The sequence below is a fragment of the Capra hircus genome, chromosome 14 (assembly GCF_001704415.2).
Source record: "Capra hircus breed San Clemente chromosome 14, ASM170441v1, whole genome shotgun sequence".
NCBI classification, from domain to species: domain Eukaryota; kingdom Metazoa; phylum Chordata; class Mammalia; order Artiodactyla; family Bovidae; genus Capra; species Capra hircus.
In genome coordinates, this window is record NC_030821.1 from 17,839,995 (window position 1) to 17,862,858 (window position 22,864).

A 22,864-nucleotide genomic window follows, 5' to 3' on the forward strand; every position below is an offset into this window, starting at 1 on the left:
AAAGAGGGAGAGATGAGGCTTAACAGCTAATAATGGCTGTTTTTCTACCTACTGAAAGGTGCAAGGACTTTGTTCACCTTGTTTACCATTTATCCTGGGCACCTAGAACAGTATCTGGCATATCACAGGCACCCATATTTGCTGAATGAATGGGTGAGTAGATGAACAATAGTTATTTTTATTCAATAAATCACCTTAATAAATAACAAAGTTTTAATAATATATAATACTTTAGTATTAAAGGATCTCCCACATTGCAGACATTTGTAGATTATTATGAATACCTAAAAAAAGATATCAGAAGTATCTAACTGATAAGTCATAAAAGCAAAAGAAAAAAGATGACTTTCAGGTTGTTAGCAAAAAGAAAGAAATTACTAGTTTTCATACTTAAAATGTAAAAATATGCTTCCATGTTAATACCTGGTCCTGTTGATACACAGAAGCTGGACTGTTGGGCCCAAAGAAATATTTTTTATTAAGGTATTTATTTTTAATATATATAGATTTTGCCTCCCTTTGCTTTCGATCTCTGTAAGTTATTCTTCGGAACTGTTCAATGTCTGTCCAGCACATAAGGTCCATGCTAAAATGAAAACAAAGTGCAGCCCATCTTATTTCTTTCTTTCAATTATGTTAAACACCAAACAAGCAGTTGATCTGACAGAATTTAGAAAGTGCTGTGTTGAGTAGTTAACACAACTGATTAGACCATGGAATCAATGCGTACAATATTGTGTCCTGTCCTGGCTAAATATATATATGAATACAAGGAATACTGGGATCAGGAAAGAACCTACCACCATACTGGTAAGGTCTCAGAGTTTTTCCATTAATGATGGACTAGTATTACCAATTTCAAAGATGGAAAAATTCCCACCTATTGCATGTCTATTTGGTAACATGTTAAATTTAGAATAATTATCATCACAAAAAAGGGAAACTATATATGTGAAATTTGGCTCCCAGGTCTAGCCAGTTTTTTTTAGCTTGGGAGAAAATTATTGGAGAAAAATATGATGAATACTTCACTTTATATTAGATAAATGTGTCATAAGGTACCAAGATTCTATGCAGAACTACAATGCTTCATTTGTGTATTAACTAACAAAAGCCACAAAACAGTACAGTCATTTTAATAGCTTAGTGAAATACAAAAGAGAAGCTTCTCAGAACTAGTAATCAGAGCACTTGTCTAGAAAAACACAAAAGAAACATCAGAATAGGGAAAAATGAAACATACTGGTGTTTTAGTTTAGCCAACGCTAAAAGTATCAACAACAAAAAAAACATAATAGAATAAAAGTATCAACAAATATTGTTTGACCATTCAAAGTAACATTCTGGAGGCTGCTATTATCAAAATGCAATTCCCAACAAAAAGTTAACCATATAGGTTTCAGATAACTATGCTCATTAATTTTTACTGAAATGAGTAAAACCAAGCATCATATCATTTTTATCATATGTTGAATCAAAACAAGCAGCTTAAAAAATAAGTAGCTTAGGAAATTGTTTTAAGCGAGAAATTACAAAATGGTTATGTTTCTCACCTTGAAAAATGAGCTTCAAGAAACTGGCGGAAATGTTCAAACTCCAGTTTGTTGTTAAGCAGTTCATTAAAATTAAAATGCCTATATTCTTCAGGAACCATATTCCAGTATTCTGTTTTTTTAGAGACATGAGGAAGTGGTGAAATACCAGTTCCAATTTCACAAGTAGTGTCCTAGTGAAATAATACTTTTCATAAAAATCTCTTAAATACAACAAATTACTTTCCAAAGTTAAAGATAAACAAATAAAAATTAATTATCATGCCAATGGCATTTACCAATTCAATGGTAGAACTGGGTAAAGAATCTAGAATGTGATTCTAACACATCAAATTCTGTTCTGGTCCTTTCTATTCTATTCTCTTCTTTTCAGGAACATTAGTAAACATTTAGTATACGCTTGCTTATAAAATATTAATCTTAGTATTTTTGTTGGTATAGAAGTAGTATGTCTTTTGTAATAAAAAGAAAACAAAAAGCATACACAGTACTACATTCGGAGATCACCACCACAAACATTTTTATGTGTATCCATTTGGTCTTCTTTTTACACATAATTTATTAAATATGGAAATAGGACTATACAACTATGTGTGGTTTGGTAACTTGGTTCTTTTCCTTAATAATAGATCATGAACATAAAACACTATTTTATCTATAAAATTTTTTAAGTTATAGAGTAATACAAGATACTTTAGATGTAATCACCCTCAGAACAGTCAATTGTAAGGTATTTTTAAGACCTCTGATGCTTCATGAACAGTTTATAAGCCCTTCATGGCAAAAAGCTAGAGAAGTTTATTCTTTATAAATCCTTCCTATATAACTTGCTGAATAATTAATTCACCTTCCTACTTGTTTTTGAAAAACATCAGACCATGAGATAAACTCCTATATTTAAAATTTTTTGATAGGTAGAAGTATTATGAACAATATCATAAGTTAAAAAAAATAAAGATATAACTTTATAACATACTATCCTTATGAATTTTTATGTATCCTTTCCAGATATTAATTAGTAGAATTTCAAATAAAGAATTTCTGTATTTATAAGGTAAAATCATGAATACACTTAAAAAATAACTTTACTGTCTGTGTAAAAGTTTAAAAGAATAAAGATTTCGGATAGGTATAAAGTAGAAAGTAAAAAGTCATCTGAAACCTTGTCACTCAGAGCTAACTATCTTTAACATTTTGATGAACATTTTTCCAGATAGCTCTCTTTGTATATATGTATACAAGTAGAAATGCATGTATAATTTTATATGAATAGGATTACATCATACCAGTATTTGTTCCCCACATATTTATATAATAACATGTCCTCAGCATTTTCCATGTCAATAAATATGAATCTAAACTGTCATTTTTACACAGATACACACATTTAATCGTATGTCCTTATGGATCTATTGTGGCTTACTTAGATAATCACAAATTTGTAAATTTATATATTAAAATAACACCTGACTACCACAGTCAATCCTATGATCTTTTTATTGACTCCGTTAAAGCCTTTCCATATTTTTCTTTCTTGTTTTTCTTACTGCTGTCACACAACACTTCCTTTTCTGTTTGGAAAACTCAAGTCAATCCATACAGAAAATAGCCAGTAACATCCAAAGGAATATAACGTGGCTTGAAGACTCTAAGACAAACGAGTATCTTGGCTCCCTACACGATTTCATCTGCTTTCTTTTTCTGGCTTTGTTGTTAAATAACGCGTCAATAAAATGTTATACCTGTCATATGCAGCATGTTAGGCAAAGCAACAGCAGAAAATGGAACTGCCTGCCCCCTACTTTATCATATATGATCTCCTCAATAAATGATCCCTATTCCCACATACCACCAATACATGCAGTGATAATCCTCTCCAGGTTAAAATGTTTGTTTTTCTAAGTAGAGAGTTTCTTACCTCAGCTTTCTTGAAAACTGTCTCTTTATGCAAAGCCTGTAGCTTTCTCAAGTATGTGGAATCTAGCTGTCTAGTTTCTTCCACCAGCTCCACCTATAATAAAACAATAATAAAGTTTGTAACATCAAAAGAATGTGCATTATGAAAAAGTGGGGAAAGAATGCACAATTTGCCAATAACAGTGGCCTAAAAAACAAATACACTTGCCAATAAAGTAAGTTAGTTTGGAGGCAAAAGCAGGAAGACCTACACAGTGAAAAACATTAGTTACAGCAAAGTCAGACTACAAACGCACAAGATAAAACAAAAGCTGCATACATTTCTGTGTAATGATATAATGCCACCAAAGATCATTCCTCCTTTCTGGATACCCCGTGTGAAATGACAGACAATGCAAACACATTGGGTGGGTCACATTCCCAGCTTCTATTCATTATAATAGGATAATAGTCATGAAAACCGGAGAAGGCAACGGCAACCCACTCCAGTGCTCTTGCCTGGAAAATCTCATGGACGGAGAAACCTGGTAGGCTGCAGTCCATGGGGTCACCAAGAGTCGGACATGACTGAGCGACTTCACATGAAGATAGGCACTGCTAGCTTTTGGGGACCAAATAATCCACAGTAGAACAAAAAAATGATGGGACTCTACTCAATCATGAAATTAAACCTCACAGTAGGACTCAGCCTTCAGTCTGTGTACTGCACTGCTTTAAACAGTCAGGAGAACAAGATCGTTTTCCATTTCTCTACAGCCGGCAAGAATCAGTTTGGCTGACGGAGAACTTCCTGTATTTAATATTTAATTTTGGTTAAACCTCCTCGCTCATTCTTTTTCGGAAAGGGTCCGCATAATCCAGTCAGCCGAACTTTTACAGAGGTCCTTTGGGCAGAATTTAAGAAGCTTGTAGAATTAAGAGAAATTTACTTTTCCTTAAAAAAAAAGAGCATATAATTTGTCCCAGGCATTTCATAAGAATCATGGCTAATGCCGAAACTTCTTGGTATTAGGGAAGTTAGCTATAATTCTAAATTACTTTTGTCATCGTGGGGCCATATCTCAGATTCATTTTGCTCTATATCATGACTGGAGAGAATTTTTCAAAAATTCCATATGATATCCCAATATTCCTAGTGTAAAATATGCATTTCTGTGGTAGAAAGGATGCGAATGTTAATGTTTCAGGACAAAAAGAAATCAGGAATGAAATTTTCATTATTTTGGTCAATGAATTTAATAAGCCATCATGTTGTATTGGTTATAATTCAATAAGGTAAGGGTACATGCAGTAACTTAATATTAAAAATACCCCAAAATGGCTTTCATTTGTGATTCAAATTAAACATTTAAAGAAATTTCTTCCACCCATCAATAAGAATAGCGAAAATATTCAAGCACCTAGACTTAAAATCAGCTCTTTTGGAATGAAAAAAGGTGTGTTGGCACTTTTCTCAAATCAAGCAGTCTGACCTGATGAACATCTGAGAGTGCTTTAAGTCACAGAATGTGTTTTCCACAATACATATGGAATGTTTACATTTTCCATGGGTGTAGTATTTACTGTAACTCATCCAGAATAAAAATACACAGGCTCCTTCCATTAATCAAAATTATTTAAAGCCGCTGCTGAGAAATGGCAAGAAATGACAAAACTAGTATATTATCATGGCACATTTTACTGGTTCACAAGAATCCAAAACTCAGATTTTTCTCTGCTGACATATTTGTAGACAGAATTAAAAATGACATCAATTTTTGTCTTTTGTTAGGAGACAACAGGGAAATGGGGAAAAACTAAGTTAATCAGTGCTTTCCCTGCCCTAAATTTGTGTCTGCCCAAATCTTAACTCTGAGTTCCTGGCCCACATGAGCCCTTTCCCAGCTTTTCTCTCCTGCAGGTTCGCAATGTTGCCTGCCATCAGTTTTGCAGTAAACCTGAGTGGTTTACACATAGCTGATCAGTGCCACTGTACCTTTCCATAAGCAACTTGGTCTGACTTTATCATCTTTGTCCAAGGCTCAAGAAGGAGGAGGAGGATATATTCTTCTGCTGCATCAAAAAGGTCTTCAAATGGTGGTTGTATTTTCATATAAATTTCTCTTTTCTTTTCCTGTTGAAGTCCAATGTCAAGAGTGGCTGAAGGAGCAATGTATGTGGCAAAAAGATACTAAGGGAGAAGGGGGAGAAAGAAGAGAATATTGGAAGAAACCATATGGTTAGTAGATTCTTCAGCAAGGGCATTTTACAAAAGGTAAGAGAAAGCAAACTAGCTCAAGTAATTTCTTTCTTGAAAAGATGTGTAAAACTACTTAAGACAAAGCAAAGACTTTGCTTTACATTTTCTTTTCCTATTTCTTTGTTGGCAACTAGTGAACCAGTCAGTGGATCTTGTATAAGAGTACATGGCTTGAATATTCCATTTTTTTTCTCAGGTTACTACTATGTGTTATTATGATTGATTTCGGGTTATGCCTCTCCTATTTCCCCCTATGTTCATGACATTTCTAATACATTTGTGCTACTTTTCAAAGGAGTTTGAAATACCGTTTTGGAAAAAAGAGGCAAGAATACACCAGGGCTGAAAACTGGCCATCAGTCTTCTCGCTCTAGAGACCCAACAGACTACCTGCCTCACCCAGCTGAGCTGCACTCTCCATTTGGTGTCCAGTGCTGTTGGACATATTGTTCTTTCAGTCTTACATATTTCCTCTAACCCATGCACCTTTTTTGCTTGATAAACTCTGAATTATTCTTTAAAAACTGATATGGATTTCTCCTCTTCTAGGAACACTTCATTCATATCCTTCTCTCAAGATCATACTTTCTACTAGGACACCTATCACACTACAATGTCATTATATAATTATGTGTCTTCTCTTCTAGAACAAGGTCCTTGAGGGCAAATATTGCAGCTTAGTTTTCTGTGATTCTCCAACTCCTAAAACTGTTCTTGGTAGAGAGTAGATGCTATAAATGTACTGATTCCACAGAAAAGACTAATCATTTTTGTCTTGGAATAGGGAAGGAAATGGTTCAGAAACCCTTCCAAGAAAAAAACAAGCTTCTTCCTTAATCTTTAATATGAATCTTTAAGATGAGTTGGAGTAAGTCAGACAAGGGAGTTGATGATGGATAATTCTAGAAGAAGAAAAACATGGCCCAAGGCACGGAGATCTGAGGAAGTTTTATAACCTATGGAGAGAATCGAGGCTTCAAGTAGATAACCGGCTAGAAGAAAGAGGAGGAGAAGGGGCAACAGAGGATGAGATGATTGGATGACATCACCGACTCAATGGACATGAGTTTGAACAAACTGCGAGAGTTGGTAAAGGACAGGGAAGCCTGGTGTGCTAGTCCATGGCGTCGCACAGAGTTGGACATGGCTTAGTGAATGAACAACAACAAACGGAAGAGGCAGAATAAGAGAGGATGCTATAAAGGGAGACAGGCTCCAGAGCGTGGATGTGATCTGTTATCTTTTGCTACTTTGAATTTTTACCTGAAGATATAAAATGAGGAATCTCTGAGGAGTGACATTATTAGGTACGAATTGTAGAAACAAATCACTGTGATATCATATGGATGAAATGGTTTGAGTAGATCAAAATTTAAGGCAGCTTAAAAGTTAAAAATTTTACTAGCCAGACAAAAAATTATAGGCCACCTTCATCTCTTACTTGCTTTTTTGCAATAGCCTCCTAACTTGTCCTCTCAGGTTCTGCTCTGCTTGCTTATGGTCTTTTCTGACCACAGCAAACAGAGAAATTCTTTTGTGTATCACTCCTCCATTCAGACTTTTCAGTGACTTCCCATCTCACAAGTACAGCAGCCGAAGTCCTTCTAAGTACCTATAATTAGAGTTTGGGGACGTTTCTCAGTGCTGAGAAGACAGGGATTATAGTTCAGGACCTGCCAGTGGGGAAGCCCCTGTAAACACTGCAGGCTCTCAAAACATTCTAAGAGCAGGGGTGGGCCAGATACACACTCTGGCCTAGAGTCTTTAAAGTGCCAAGTGAAAATAACTGCTAACCTGTAATTCTATACCTAAGAAAAAGTACCTTTCTAAAATGAAAAGAAAATAAAGATGTCATAAGTCAATAAACAAAACCAGAATTCATCACCAGCAGACATGCACTAAATAAAATTCAATAAATTAATTAAAGGGAGGCCCTGGACAAAAGCAGGATGGAACAGAGAACAGAAGAAAACATAAATATTTAGGGAAATACCAATGCATATTGATTGTAAAATGTAATAAAAATGAATAAGGTCAGAGGAAATAGTAAAAGAGCCTACGAAAAAGAAGTCAGAATTGAAGGTTCAGAATTCAAGTGCAATTGAAATGACCAACCATGATGCTCACTACAGGCAGAAAAGCAAATGAGGTTAGAGTCAGGGTGGTAATACAATAATAAGCAGGCAGAATATCAAAGAACTAGAAGCAAAAATAAAGGAAGAGCACGTGCAAATGGTTAAAAGGGAGGACTACAAAGTTCAGTATATAATAGGCATTCAATAAATACTTGCCAAATAAATGAATGGAAGATAGTGGTCTCAACTGAAATTACAATCTGAAAGGGAAATTTCAGAGTTCAAAAATTTTAAGCTGGAGTACTTCCAAATTATCATGAATTCTAGTATATGGCAATCCCTATTGTAAGCTTAGAAGAAATGGAGATAAAAGACATTAAGACTGGGTAAGTTAAGGAACACTCTAGCATACACATTATAAGGATTATTTGTATGGATGTTGAAAAAGCTTCAAAATGAGAAAAGAGAAAAAGTAGGGATAAATTTCATGAGTCATGTATTGAAATTTTCTAGGAAGATAAAGAGAACTTAAAAGATCTTTAGATAATATTAATGAGGTTAAGGGAGGGGAAATGAGAAGACAATAGACTTCAAAATTCTTGGAAGTTATTAAAAGATGAGACCAGAACCATAGCAGAGAACATCTTTTTCTTCCTAAGTGTTGTGAAAGACAGGAGAAGGGGCATACTTAAGAGTCATTCTGGATATTCTATTTAGTTAGATATATTAAATTAAATTTGCAATCTGGAAAATCCCTTCCCTAAAACATAGGTTCCTAGCCTGCTGGATTTAATAGTTCAAAGTGAACCATACTATTCCAAATAATTCTAAAATATTCAAAATGAAAATTTCTTCATACATACACAACAATTTTTTTCTAACCTTGGGAGTCGTTTAGAAGAATGTCCTAACTCTAACTTGTTTAATAAGCTAAGACTGTATCAGATTCAAATCTACTCTTAAACTTTTCTAAATTAGAAGTTTTAAAAAGTGTACTAATTGAAATAATGTCTATACTAAGGTTGGAGAAGGAAATGGCAACCCACTCCAGTATTCCTGACTGGGAAATTCTATGGACAGAGGAGCCTGACAGGCTATGTCCATGGGATCACAGTCAGACAGGACTGAGCAACTGAGCACATACTAAGGTAAGCTAAGAAACTAAGACCAACTTGATCAAATTAACAACATTAAAAATATCTCCAGAATTTGTTTCAGTAATTTCAGATTTACCCAAAGGAAAGTAAACTTGACTCCCCAAATTACATAAGTTAAAATCAGTTCTTGGGGACGTCCCTGGGTGGTCTAGTGGTTAAGAATCCATCTTCCAATGCAGGAGACAAGGGTTCATCCCTGGTCAGGGAACTTGGGAACGAGATCCCACATGCCCTGGGGCAAATAAGCCTGTGCACTGCAACTAGTAACCCACGCACCTTGGACCCCAAGCTCCACAGCTGGAAATAAGCCTGTGCGCCACAACTAAGATCTGATGCAGCCAAATACATAAGTATCAAAACAAAATAAAATCACTCCCTATTTGGCAAAAAAAGGAAAAAAAGTTTTTATTATTGGCACACGAATATCTTCTAATGACAAAATAAAGCAACTTCTTTGTCACTGGGTCAGCTACATTCAAAACTGTAGTTTTAGAAGACTGACATGCCACATACTAAACTCTTTGTATAGACATCAGAGTGATCCCTTTGATTTAAAAGCATTAACAGTGAAGGGGGTAAAGTACAAAAGCAGCTGAAACGGTGACTCCAGTAGCAGTGACAGAAGTGCCTGTCAGCTTCTGGAAGACATCCAAATCACTTCCTTTCCATTCCCAGTCTTGCCTTCACTCCTGGTGTCTTTTAAGATCTATGACTACCCACAGTCCTATAAGAGACTCTATATGTCATTTATATACTCTATCATACCTTCTGGAATTTTGACTTATGATTTTCTTCAGAATGACCTTGACTTCTCCTTGTTGTTCAGTTGCTAAGTCATGTCCGTCCGACTCTTCATTACTCCATGGATGCTGGGCTCCTCTGTCTTCCACTGTCTCCTAGAATTTACTCAAATTCATTTCCATTGAGTCAGTGATGCTATCTAATCATCTAATCCTCTGCCGCCCTCTTCTCCTTTTGCCTTCAATCTTTCCCAGCATCAGGGTCTTTTCCAATAAATCAGCTCTTTGCATCAGGTGGCCAAAATACTGGAGCTTCAGCTTCAGTTTCAGTCCTTCCAATGAATATTCACGGTTGATTTCCTTTAAGATTGACTCGTTTGATCTCCTTTCTGTCCAAGGGACTCTCAAGAGTCTTCTCCAGCACCACAAAACAAAAGCATCAATTCTTAGGTGCTCAGCCTTCTTTATGGACCAGCACTCACATCCATATGTGACTAGGGGAAAAACCATAGCTTTGACTATATGGACTTTGTTGGCAAAGTGATGTCTCTGCTTTTTAATATGCTGTCTAGGTTTGTCATAGTTTTCCTTACAATGAGCAAGTGTCTTTTAATATCATGGTTTTTTGAATGTTATGTTTCACGCCAGTTTTTTTTCACTCTTCTCTTTCATCAAGAGACTCTTCACTTTCTTCCATTAGAAGAGACTCTTCACTTTCTTCCATTAGAGTGGTATCACCTGCATATCTGAGGTTGTTGATATTTCTCCTGGCAATCTTGATTCCAGGGCTTCCCCGGTGGCTCAACAGTAAAGAATCTGTCTGCAATGCCGGAGACGTGGCAGGAGACGTGGCACGAGCTGCAGGTTCAATCCCTGGGTTGGGAAGATCCCCTGGAGAAGGAAATGACAACCCATTCCAGTATTCCTGCCTGGAAAATCTCATGGACGGAGAAGCCTGGTAGGCTGCAGTCCATGGGTCGCAGAAGAATCAGACATGAGTCAGACACAACTTAACTAAACAACAATAACAAAGCTTGATTCCAGCTTGTGATTCATCCAGACCAGCATTTCCCATGATGTACTCTGCATGTAAGTTAAATAAGCAGAGTGACAATATATAGTCTTATCATACTCCTTTCCCAATTTGGACCCAGTCAGTTATGTCCAGGTCTAACTGCTGCTTCTTGATCCACATACAGGAGACAGGTTAGGTGGTCTGGTACTTCCACCTCTTTAAGAATTTTCCATAGACTGTTGTGATCCACACAGTCAAAGGCTTTAGCATACTCAATGAAACAGAAGTAGATGTTTTTCTGGAATTCCCTTGCTTTTTCCATGATCCAATGAATCTTGGCAATTTGATCTCTGGTTCCTTTGCCTCTTCAAAACCCAGCTTGTACATCTGGAAGTTCTCTGTTCACATACTGCTGAAGCCTAGCTTGAAGGATTTTTAGCATAACCTTGCTAGCATGTGAAATGAGTGCAATTGTATGGTAGTCTGAACATTATTTGGCACTGTCCTTCTTTGGGATTGGAATGAAAACTGACCTTTTCCAGTTCTGTGGCCACTGCTGAGTTTTTCACTTTACCATTTACTGTGTTAATAGCACAGCTTCCTCTCTGACCATTATTCACCAAGCTCTGCTTTACTTTTAGCACAATCTGCAGCTTCTTCTTGTCTTCTAAACAAATTGTGCACCACCACGCTTTCTTATGTAGCTGGAACTGAAGACTGGCCATCATTTCCCCTACACTCTTAAAATACCCTCAATTCCTCCCACCTCAATCTTCTGCTTTGTCAAGGCTCAATTCTGCGTCAGCCTAATAATTTATTCATTTTTCCAATTCTATCCTCAAGAACCCAATAAAATCGGTGATAACTGATTCCATTATAAATAGACTTTAAAAAACAAAAGCAACAACAAAACCTCAGCTGTGACTGTAGAGCTTGGCAGAATTTTATTTCTCAACTTTGCCATGCTCTTTAAAACTCTCAACTGTACCCTTATGTTTCTCAGTGTTCAGTGGACTTTGTCTTCCACTTAACTGGGAAAACCACTGGTATGAATGTCCTCAACTTTCCTCTCAAGAGCTTTCTTTGAAATCTTTCTCTTTCCTCTGATTTCAACGGACTTCTTTCCAAGGCTAAATTACTCATTCGTGCTCTTGACTCCACTTTCACAGAACTGCAACACCAATTACACCCTTAACCTACCTTTCTATTGATATCTCTTTCCAAATGCTTCAAAGGTTTTCAAGCAAAGCAACTCTCCTCTTCTAAAATATTTTCCCTATTTTGTCCACAAATATCACCCCCTTTCTCTCTTTCCCTTTCCTACAAAACTTCATCATTCCTTTTCTCTCATTCCTCAAACTATTGCAGTCTGGTTCTCATGCTAATAAAACTGATGCCCAAGTTCTCAAAGACCTACGTAACTGCCAGTTCAATAGTTTCCCTCCTTAATCTTCACCCTACTTGATTCCTTACACAGCTTTAACACTATTGACTCTCCTTTGCCTTCAACACTTTCTCCAAATTCTCTGCCAATCTCCATTCTTAGGCTCCTGTGTTGATTCCTCTTTATCCATATCTCTGCCCCCCGCAAAGAAGTCATTCTTTAAAGTCCTATGTTCAACTTTTAATATATTTTCTTCTTAAAGCACATTCTCTCCGTTTCTGACACATGCCAGGCCCTCTCTCAAAGGACTTAGGTGCTCTATGACTTCTCTGTACTCCACCCTCACCTTCTCTTCCCCTTTGCTGAGCTTCTGTTAAATATTTATCCTAAGGGACTGGGTCTTCCTTGGCTCCTGAAGCCTGGCTTAGGTATGATTCTTATGTGTGCTCGTAGGACCGTATCTGTATGTTTCTCCCACTGCACTATAAACTCTGTGAAGACATATTTGATCTCCTTTATTACTGTATCCCTAGCAGCTACCATAATGCTAAATTTAGAATGAATGAAAGACTTCATCCATTCTCATAGACTTAATCAACTCTACGTGGAAGAAACCCAAATATATACAACTTTAGACCTGATTTCCTTCCTGAACTGAAAACCTTGACTAAGAGCTGCCTACTTGTTATAACTACATGGATAGCCTACGGACCCTCAAACTCAATGACTCAGTAATATAACTCATTATCTATTCTCCCAAGCCTCTCTGGGTTTCGAGTATTCATTACTAACATATCATTCACAAAACAGTCTTTGACCTTGTCCCACTTTCCTCTCCTCCTTCTCATATGCCAGTCTTATAAATTTAATTCTCTACACTAAAACAATGAGAAACTGACAAGTATAAAACTATAAGGAGGAAATAAGGGGCAGCAGTTCCATCCCACCAGAAACAATCAAATGCTGTCTCTGGTCAAGCTCAATCAGACCCTTTTCAGGTCACTTCCTGCCTCCTGACCTCACACTCATATTGTGCTCTATAAAGCCACAGGCGTCCATGTACACTTGCTATTGTCTTTCGTCTATTTTGTTCCAGTTTTACTGGGATATAATTGACCCATAGCACTGTAAAAATTTAAGCTGTATGGCATAATGATTTGAGTTACATGTATCATGAAACAGTAAGTTAACATCCATCATCTCAAAAACAAAAATAAAAGGAATTTTTTCCTTGTGATGAGAACTATTAGTGTCTACTCTCTTATTTTCATATACATTATATAGCAACATTAACTATAGTCACCATGTTGTATATTACATCCCTAGAACTTATTTATCTCACAACTGGAAGTTTGTTCCTTTTGTCCACCCTCATCCAATTTCCCCTCCCCATACCACCCACTTCTGATGACCACAAATCTGATCTCTTTCTATGAGTCTCTTTTTTTCACAAATGATTTAACTGCATATCTCAGTGCCTCAAGGAGCTACAATTAGGGTGCCATGTGACTTCATTCTAGTTTAAGCCTACTGTCCTGGCATAATTATTACTAGTTTCCTTTTTATTTTCAAAAGAATCCTGGTTTAGATGATAAATTATATGGTGTCTCCATATTTAACTGCCAACAGTTTTATAAAATTAAAGTTTCTCTGAAACAAGATTCCCAGAAGTGCTGAGCACTTATTTAAAGCTAAAAATAAAGGAAAGAAAGGTAGAATATTCCTTTCTATGAAACATGCATATGTCTAATTTGCAATCATATGAATTGAATAGCTGAAGCTATTGAAGCTATGAATTGAATATCAAAAACCAAAATCCCCAAACTGGTATATTTTATGTGAAAGTTGGATTGAAGCTTTACAGACTTCCCTATTAAGAATAAATGCTCTAAATGAAAATCTTAAAAGGAATTTTAAAACATTTCCCCTCTCTGATCATACCTAAACCTAGGTATTTGCCCTCCCACTTTTTGTTCTTTTCTTGCAGCTAGTTTATCAGAACATTATTCATTATCACCTAAATAACTTTTCTTTGATCAAGTATCAACCCCTGCTATGATAATCCTAGCTAGCATAATGATATCCCCTAGCATATGATAATCCCCTGCTAGCATAATCCTGACGAGTAATACACGCCCCTCACCTTCTAGATTCTTCACCAGTTTCATTATAAAATCACAGAGCTGGAAGCCTTAGGAAGGGGTTGGAGGTCTACACTGGGTACGTTTATTGGCTTCCTTTGAGGCTTGGTCTCTTGTCTCTCCCTCTTCCTCACCTCCCAAGGTGGGTGGGGACAAAGATGGTTAAGGGGGTAAAGAGAAGAAAACTGATCTGTCAGTCTTTAATAAGGCCAAACAATAAGTCTATAGTACATTCAGCTTAAATTTTCCATTAAAATCTGAGAATGTCTTTCTGTGTTTCTAATAATCCAGAGATAATCTTTAGGTGGATAACTGACCAACTGATAATATATAACAAACACAAGGGATACAATCATATATATGAAACAAAATTAAAAAGTTAACACCTTTTGCTGTTGTTTAGTTGCTAAGTCCTATCCGACTCTTTGTGACCCCATGGACTGTAGCCCCCAGGCTCCTTTGTCCATGGAATTCTCCAGACAAGAACACTGGAGTGGGAAGCCATTTCCTTCTCCAGGGGATCTTCCCCAACCAGGGATCAAACCCATGTCTCCTGCATTGGCAGGCAAAGTCTTTACTGCTGAGCCACCAGAGAAGCCAACAGCACCTTTAAGATCTCTATAAAGATGGTGGAAATCATTTTTAAGTTGATGTAAACTGACTTTAAAATGGAATATAAAGATTATGCTTTATTATACCTAATAAACAATATGGACTTCCCTGGTGGCTCAGACGGTAAAGTGTCTGTCTACAATGCGGGAGACCTGGGTTCAATCCCTGAGTCGGGAAGACTCCCTGGAGAAGGAAATGGCAACCCACTCCAGTACTCTTGCCTAGAAAACCCCGCAGACGGAGGAGCCTGGTGTCCATGGGGTCGCAAAGAGTCAGACACGACTGAGTGACTTCACTTCACTTCAATGAACAATATAGTCTATGGGTTAGAAGAGGCTTCCCTGGTGGCTTAGATGGTAAGCAATCTGCCTGCAATGCAAGAGACCTGGGTTTGATTGCTGCATAAGAAAGATGCCCTGGAGAAGGGAATGGCAACCCACTCCAGTATTCTTGTCTAGAGAATTCCATGGACAGAGGAGCCTGGTGGGCTATAGCCCACGGGGTCGCAAAGAGTCCAGCACAACTGAGTGACTAACACACATATGGGTTAGAAACTCACTGTTTAAGTATTCTGGATCACTTGCTTTTTTATTGGCCACCCAGTTTGTCCTTTCTAGCCACTGAGGAAATAACAATGTAGCTAATGTTGGAGGAGAAAAAGCTCCCTTCATATCAGAGTCAGCTACTCTGATTCACATTAAAGCCGAGATTCACTCAAGGCACAGCTGTGGCCTACATGATTCCAATTTAAACACTAACCTATGATGCTTTAACAACCCACAGGGAAATTTTTGAGAAGGGATACAAGCACTGCCTGTCTGTGATCAGACTGCCTGGCACTGCACTCAGCATGGCTCTCTCTAGACCTCATCTCTCCTGGAGACACTCAAAGGTTATGTAATCAGGAAATGCACCACGGGCGGCTTGCCCAGCCCTGCTCTACACCTGTGTCTGTGACTCACTCTCTTGGCATCTGAATCGGATACGGGAAAAAAAATCAACGCCTCCCCCTGAAACATGTCTTAGGATCTTGAAATTCTGGAAGTTAATTTTGTTTAGCTAAACTCTCAAGCCTATGATGAAAAAATAGATGGAGGATAGATATCTTGGAGACAGGAGGAAGAATGGAATTGGAGAGTGGAATGGTGAAACAAACTGGGAGAAAAGGAGAGAGAAAGAGAGGGAGGAAGGGGAGGGAGGGAAACATTTTGATAAATGTTTGTCTTCTAAAGGATAGTGAGATGACAAACAGATTTACTCTGAATACACATTAGCTTGTTGGAATTATAGGGGAAAATACAAAAATGTTTCTATTTGCCTCTTCAAGGAAATCTCAGATGCTTCATTACTTAGAGCTAATATCCTGAACACAACAGCTGTATTGCACTACATAGGAGATGGCTCAAATTAAAATATGACATTTCCCGTTGCAATTTATATTTTTTCCAATGCTAAGATATTTTCTGTACAAGATTTCAGAATTGCCACTTAATAGTTTTCAAAATCAAGCATGTTATGAGCATATTCTTGGATGAAAGTGGACCCCAATCTCCTTTTAAATATATCACAATGCATTCCAGGCTTGGTATTCCAATATTTTATTGATTCTCATAGACCCTGGAACATATTGATGCTTTCTTACTGCATCATAAAGTCTAGATGAACATACTTGCGGAAGGAGAATTTGGGGTTTATTGAGTTTATTCTTGTTTTTTACAGTGTAAAAAGAAAAAAAAAATGAAACAACATCCAAAACTATCTGTGCTATTTGGATTTCTCTTTGTACCAAAGGCTAAATGATGACAGCTCTGGGGTTAGATTCCAATTATCATGCTGTAGAAGCACCCAGCAAAGTACTCTGGCTGTGCCAAAGGTGAGCACAGTCTTTGGGAAAGCATCTTTTCCATAAGTAGGGGCCATTTGATGAGCTGCAGCTTGACACTCATCTGTGTTCCAATGAAAATAAGAACGATGTCTGCGTAGCCTTAAAAGGCAAAGTCAAGACTAACACCAAATGTTGCAGCACATGTGTTGATTTGCTATGTTACATTTCAGCTGTTAGTTATGTTAATGGAACAGTTTCACATAATTCGTCTTGATGTATTTACTTTAATGATCGTATATATGTATCTCTCCCTGATTGCCTGGTAACACTGATCGCATGATGTTCTGCTGTCACCACCAGGCCAGGGCTGGAAGTAAGAAAAAAGAGAAATGTAAAATTTCAACTGCAGAACTGTATGACGTAAAATGAGTCCCTCAGTACACTAGGTACAAGAAGTGTAAAACCCTATATGCTGCGAGATCTTAACACCTGACTACAGGACAACGAGCAGAGCATACCATCAGGTTAATAAAACCAGGGACATCTAAAAAGCAGATTTTCAAAACAACCTATTAAAGTATTTCAAAAATTAGGAGGAAACAATCAGGCTTCAGCATTCAGCGTCATTAGCAAGTCCTTTTTTCTTAGATCCATGACTCCACTGCAGTGGTAAAAGAAGGAAATCTAATCGCGTAAAGCTACAAAGATATGTATCTTTCACTGTCTTCTGTTAATAGTAAGTGTCCAACATGCCCACCAAGAGAGTGGAGGAGCTGTAAAGCTGTCTGCTGTTGCTATTTCCTTCGACTTACTGGGAGGTACCATTAGGGTCCTGCCAGATGGACTCACAGGGTGGTATCAAAGACCTCGCTAGCCCCTGGGAAGAAGAAATAGCCCATAAAACCCATGGCACTATTTGATACACACAAAAGACAAAAGCAACTTTAGCTACTGAAATATACAAAGACTTTCCGTTCCCCCAGTTTATACTAAAGAAATTGTGCGGGCTCTGGAGAGTCTAGAACAAAGATAATGCTCTCTCTTTGGTAGGTACAGGCGACGGGTTCGTAGGCATTCTCTAACGGGTAGAGGAAATTATTTGACGGTGAAAGGTCAGGGTCTCCAGGAATAACATTAGAGAAACATAAGGCTGAGAGGATTAGAGTGATCCTTTCCCCTGTCATTATCTCTTCCTCCACTGTATGCTGTGACCAACTCACAAAAGCTAATTCATGAATTTTCAGGTATTTGCTGAATAGGGTTGTTAAATTCAATCACTATCAAAAATTGTATAAACTTACAATTAAATAAATTATATTAAAAACAAAGAGAACAAATACTCAAAACCCATTACTTCCTCATGATTTCACTGTCTTAGGACTGTCCATGCTCTTGAGGTTATTCACCTCTACTCTGGCGAAAATACTACATACTGGCGGGCTGCTGTGCCTCTCCTCCCAACTCTGGGCTCAGTAATGCCTCTTGGGAGCTTGAAATCAACCACATGGACAGTATTCACACCCAGAGATCAGCAAATGCTACAAATCAGGGCTGCTTCGCTGCCACTCAGAGAGGCGGTTATTAAACATTTATCATCATACCACTGATTATAAGACAAAGACATTTCTCTTTTCCTGTCAGGATTACTAAAGAAAGAGAAATAAAGTTGAAAAAAGCAAATGACACCAACTAATTCAAATGCTTGCTGGAGGCAAAGCTACATACCAGAATATACTAATTCAGGCCAGAATGTGCCAATTTATAACACAGTTTACTTCAATAATGTTTAACTGGCATCCATCTGTAAAAATAAGGCTACAGTAAAGTTCTTTTTCATAGTTAAAAGTCAAACTACAAGAGCAGGACAAGTAAGTTTTTCTTTTAAACTGTTTACATTCTGAACAGTCTTTATTTAGAAAATGGCAAAGTTAAGCTTCAAATGTTAAATTTAACTTCAGTCTGATTAGTAAATCAGAACAGGTAAGGGTTTAGTTGGGAAGAGCTTGTTAATGTGTCCTCATGAGAAAGTACTAGGAGCAGCTACAAAGAAGAACCTTTAAAACATAATGAGAAGTAAACCAGTACTAATGGATCTTGATGTAGTGTCTGGACCCTGAAGAGACCAAGATCACTTCACAGATAATCTTGAACACAACAGAAGAGATGTCCACTACATTGTAATAACAACAAAAAACCGTATTACTGTACTTGAAGGCAAACAGCAAGTAACGTGGGATCTTCTCAACTGAGCTCAGTAATTCCATCCCTGGAATTCATATTAAAAAAATGAAATGAAACTGTGCTCCAAAAAGCTAAAGGCAAAGAGTCCCTGGAGGGGTTTATAAAAGGAATGTAAATGCCTTGATATGGGACACTTTCAGAAATCACAAAATATTTACTTCAACAAAAAGAAGTCTGTTTTCATAACTTCACAGCTCTAGCAGCATAGAACATCATTATCTGAGTTCATATGAGGCAGAAAAAAGAAAATAATGAGCAAGTTCAAGCAATCCAATTTTTTTTTTCTGTAAAAGGAGGAAAAAATGATGATTTTTAATGACCTCTCATATCCCACAAGAAACTCAAAAACATTACTGAGGAGCTATGCCGAGAGGGAATAAATTACAGATGGAGCTTTCCACAAATGGATTTTTATGTGAAGGACACTGGGTTTTTCAATTAGGAATCTTAAAGATGAGATCTAGAGATTGCAACATCCTGATACTGAGGCAAACTACTGCAGAGATCAACATGAGATGGAGCTGCACAAAAATGATAATGTGATGACAATCAAACAGAGAATTTCTGGCAAGTACTCTGACTCTGCTAAGTAGAATTCAGCGCAGAAGAGAACCTAAGAAAACGCCAATAGGATAAAAGTGTAAAGCAAACTTGAATCATTTTGGACAGAAAGAAAAACCAAAAGGAAAAACAACATGTTAAGTAAAGCCAAGAGCAAACCACAAGCTCAAGGGACAAAACAGACTAGGCTTAAGACTGATTTGGGCCATTGCTTAAGGTATTTTAAGCAAAACTGATTAAGTATATGATGGAATAAAATCACAAAAAGAGTTATTACTAAGGCATTTAGGAAACCTAAGCAACAAGTAAGGATTTTACTTTCTATAATTTTTGAATTCAATTAAAAAATTTTAACAGACAAAAGCTATATCTATCTATATATATATATATTTAAACTAATGGAATTATTTAGTCTTTAATAAAAATAATTCCTTGAAAAATGAATAGAGAATACTTCAATGAGAAAAGTATGATATATTAACATTTTTGGCCTAAAAATCCTGCCTCACAGAGAAGCTAATCCATGCCAACAAAGTATAAAAAACTGATACTAAAACCAACATACTGAAGAATTACTTTACAATGAGAAAATCAACCACCAAACAGGTGGGATATTGACATTCACCAGCACAGCACCTTGGAAAGCAAGCTCAAGTGCAGCAGGTTGCTCTGAGTCAGAATAAGTGAGGTTAACTATGCTTCTGTGAATTTCTCTCTTTCCGGAGCTATCACGCTGACACCGTGCTCACAGGAGCAGCTGGTTGAGTGCAGCACTTCAACCGCAAGGTCAGGGACTAGTCTGTGACACCTCCCTTTTTGGATGCTGCTGCTGACCAAAGCCTGTTCTTACCTGGGACTCTTTTCCTTTAGATGTACGGGTACATTCACTACAAGTCTTAAGACCTATGAAGCCATTCTGTCTCTAGACAACTGCTCATATCCCTTCTGAATTAGTACACACTGATTTAACAGTATAAGTTTTAGAAAGAAACCTTGTTTCTGAGTTCAGTGAGGAGGGAGGAGACAGGGGGATTTCACTGTTGCTCCAGTGAAGCTTGTAAAAAGCTCCTTATTTACAGCACTCTTTTAGACTATAAACATAGCATGTCTGGAAAGTCAGAATTTTGATCACTGTTGAAGCTGGGTGATGGTACATGGGGCTCATTAAGTTATTTTATCAACATTTAAAAAAAAATTTAAAAACATCTGGCTGGTAGTCATTTATAAATAATCAATTATTATTTATAATTAGGTTCATACTAATAATATATTGCTAAGAATATAAGCCTGCCAATGACTTCATTCAGTCCTTCAAAAAATACTATAGCACCTTTTAGATGCAGCTTCAGTTCTGAATATACAAGGTAAAAAAAGCAGACTCTCTTCTTAGAACTTATAGTCCAGTGGCAGAAAATGAAATTCAATATTCAATATTGACAATATTTTAAGATATCAAAGTGAAAAGTTAAACATGGTAACCACCAGTGGTAAAGAATCTGCCTGCAATGCGGGAGACTCAGGTTTGATCCCTGGAGAAGGGAATGGCAATCCACTCCAGTATTCTTGCCTGGAGAATTCCATGGACAGAGGAGCCTGGTGAGCTACAGTCCATGGGATCACAAAGAGTCGGACATGACTTACCAACCAACACTTTCACGTTCACACTTTTAATAGATTTGTTCAATAAATAAACAGAGACTTCTTAGTATAGAGTCTGGAGTCAAACCTCAGTTCTAATTCGAAGTTCACTAACCGCCAAACGGAAAGTATTGCCTTAGGAAATTACTCAGCTTCTCTAACAAGTCTATAAAGTGGACGAACACTAATATCTACCTCTTAGAACTGTCCAAGAATTAAATAAAATTATCCATGTAAAGTGACTTCCATAGAACCTGACAGTAAACATTAAATAAAGGTCAGGTATACTGATAATTATGGTTTAGAGAAGTTCAGGTGTTGATTTTTCTGGAAACAAAAGGATCGAAAGAGGATGTTTTTTGGCCCATAATCCTGTAATATTCAAACTCTTAGGACTGAACACAGGTAGCTGGTATCAACATCAGGAACAGGTGAAACAAATGAATAACTGTAAGTCAGAAAGCTGGCTGCTACACGTGTTCTTCCTGAGTCCACTAGCAAGTGCCGCAAAATGGGAAGCAAGATGAGAACCCTGCGGATTCCGCGCTCAGTGATTCATAGAGCTCAAAGAGTCCAAGCCCGGCTGCTGCTTGAGACATCATCTCTCTGGTAACAAAAACAAATAATGTAACAACGCCTGAATAACAACAGCCCTGACACTCACAAACAACCTAATTATAAAGACACTGAAATTAAAGAAGTGCATGATTTTCCACATTTAATCATCGCCCCAACCTTCCCCCTCACACATGCCCATTCATCTTTCAAGAAACACAGCTTGATTCTTCATACTGCTGCTGTATGAAGAAATAATGATCTCTGTTAGTGCACCTGAAAATACACCATCAGGCGAGAGAAGGAGCACTTAGCTCATAGCACTTAAATGAAAATGTCAGGACCACCCTGAAGTATTTAACTCCTGCAAATGCCAGGCAAAGAGAGGAGCTAAACAATTAAGGTAATGGATGACAGCAAGCAAAGGAAAAACTAAGCTGATTATCAAAAAAAAAAAAAAAATCTTCAACACTGCCTCTCTTATGCCATAAAATTTTTTTCAAGGAATCTGTGGTAACACCCAGGGTTTTGGTTACCTAAAATTAGCTCAGGCTTCATTGGAAAACATTGTCAGGATAATGAAAATTTTATAGAGAAAAAGCTACAGTCTCTTCTTTCTCAATCTTTCTAGGACTCTCCGGAAAAACAGGCAAAAAAAGAGCACATTCTTGAACTTCGACAGCATTTGGGTGATAGCACCTGTATGGGCTTTGTTTCCAAAGTGCTCTCAGCATGGATCAGAGCCTTATGTATAGAGCTGTTTGATAAATGCTTGTGGAAATATCTAGAATGTTTTTAGGCTAGAGCAAATGTGCCTGTAATTGCTGGTCTAAGTGCTATGCAGTTTACATTTATTGTTTCTACAGTAATAGAAAACGGAGCAGGAACAAAGGGGTCAAATACATGGACATTCCTACAGAATCCTGAGGTAGGGCACAACTTGGAATGAATTTCATTTGGATCCACACTGTGCCTAAGATCACCTAATGGAAAAGTTAAATGATTGGGGGCCAGAGAGGATGAGAAGGATAGTAGTAAATAATTGTTAAATGAATATATTAATGAATTCTGCATTATTATTATATTGTAGCTTATGGCTTCCTAAAAATATCAACCGACAGTATGGGTCTGATGACATTAACTTAGTTTTTTGGTTTCCTTTCTCTAAATGTAAGAGCCAACCCTTATAGACCCTGGGCACGTAGGGGTAG

General features: G+C 37.3%; 1 protein-coding gene across 5 annotated transcripts in view; it reads right to left on the bottom strand.

Moving 5' to 3' along the window:
- The window catches only part of RGS22 (regulator of G-protein signaling 22), a 138,694-nt gene that overhangs the window by 40,010 nt on the left and 75,820 nt on the right, over nt 1-22,864 (bottom strand). For all 5 annotated transcript variants that reach the window (XM_018058297.1, XM_018058299.1, XM_018058296.1 and 2 more), the window contains 4 exons: nt 5,446-5,640; nt 3,472-3,564; nt 1,554-1,726; nt 424-586 (listed from right to left, as the gene is read on the bottom strand). In XM_018058297.1, coding sequence (XP_017913786.1) covers nt 424-586; nt 1,554-1,726; nt 3,472-3,564; nt 5,446-5,640 — 624 coding nt within the window. The remainder of the gene's footprint in view (nt 1-423; nt 587-1,553; nt 1,727-3,471; nt 3,565-5,445; nt 5,641-22,864) is intronic.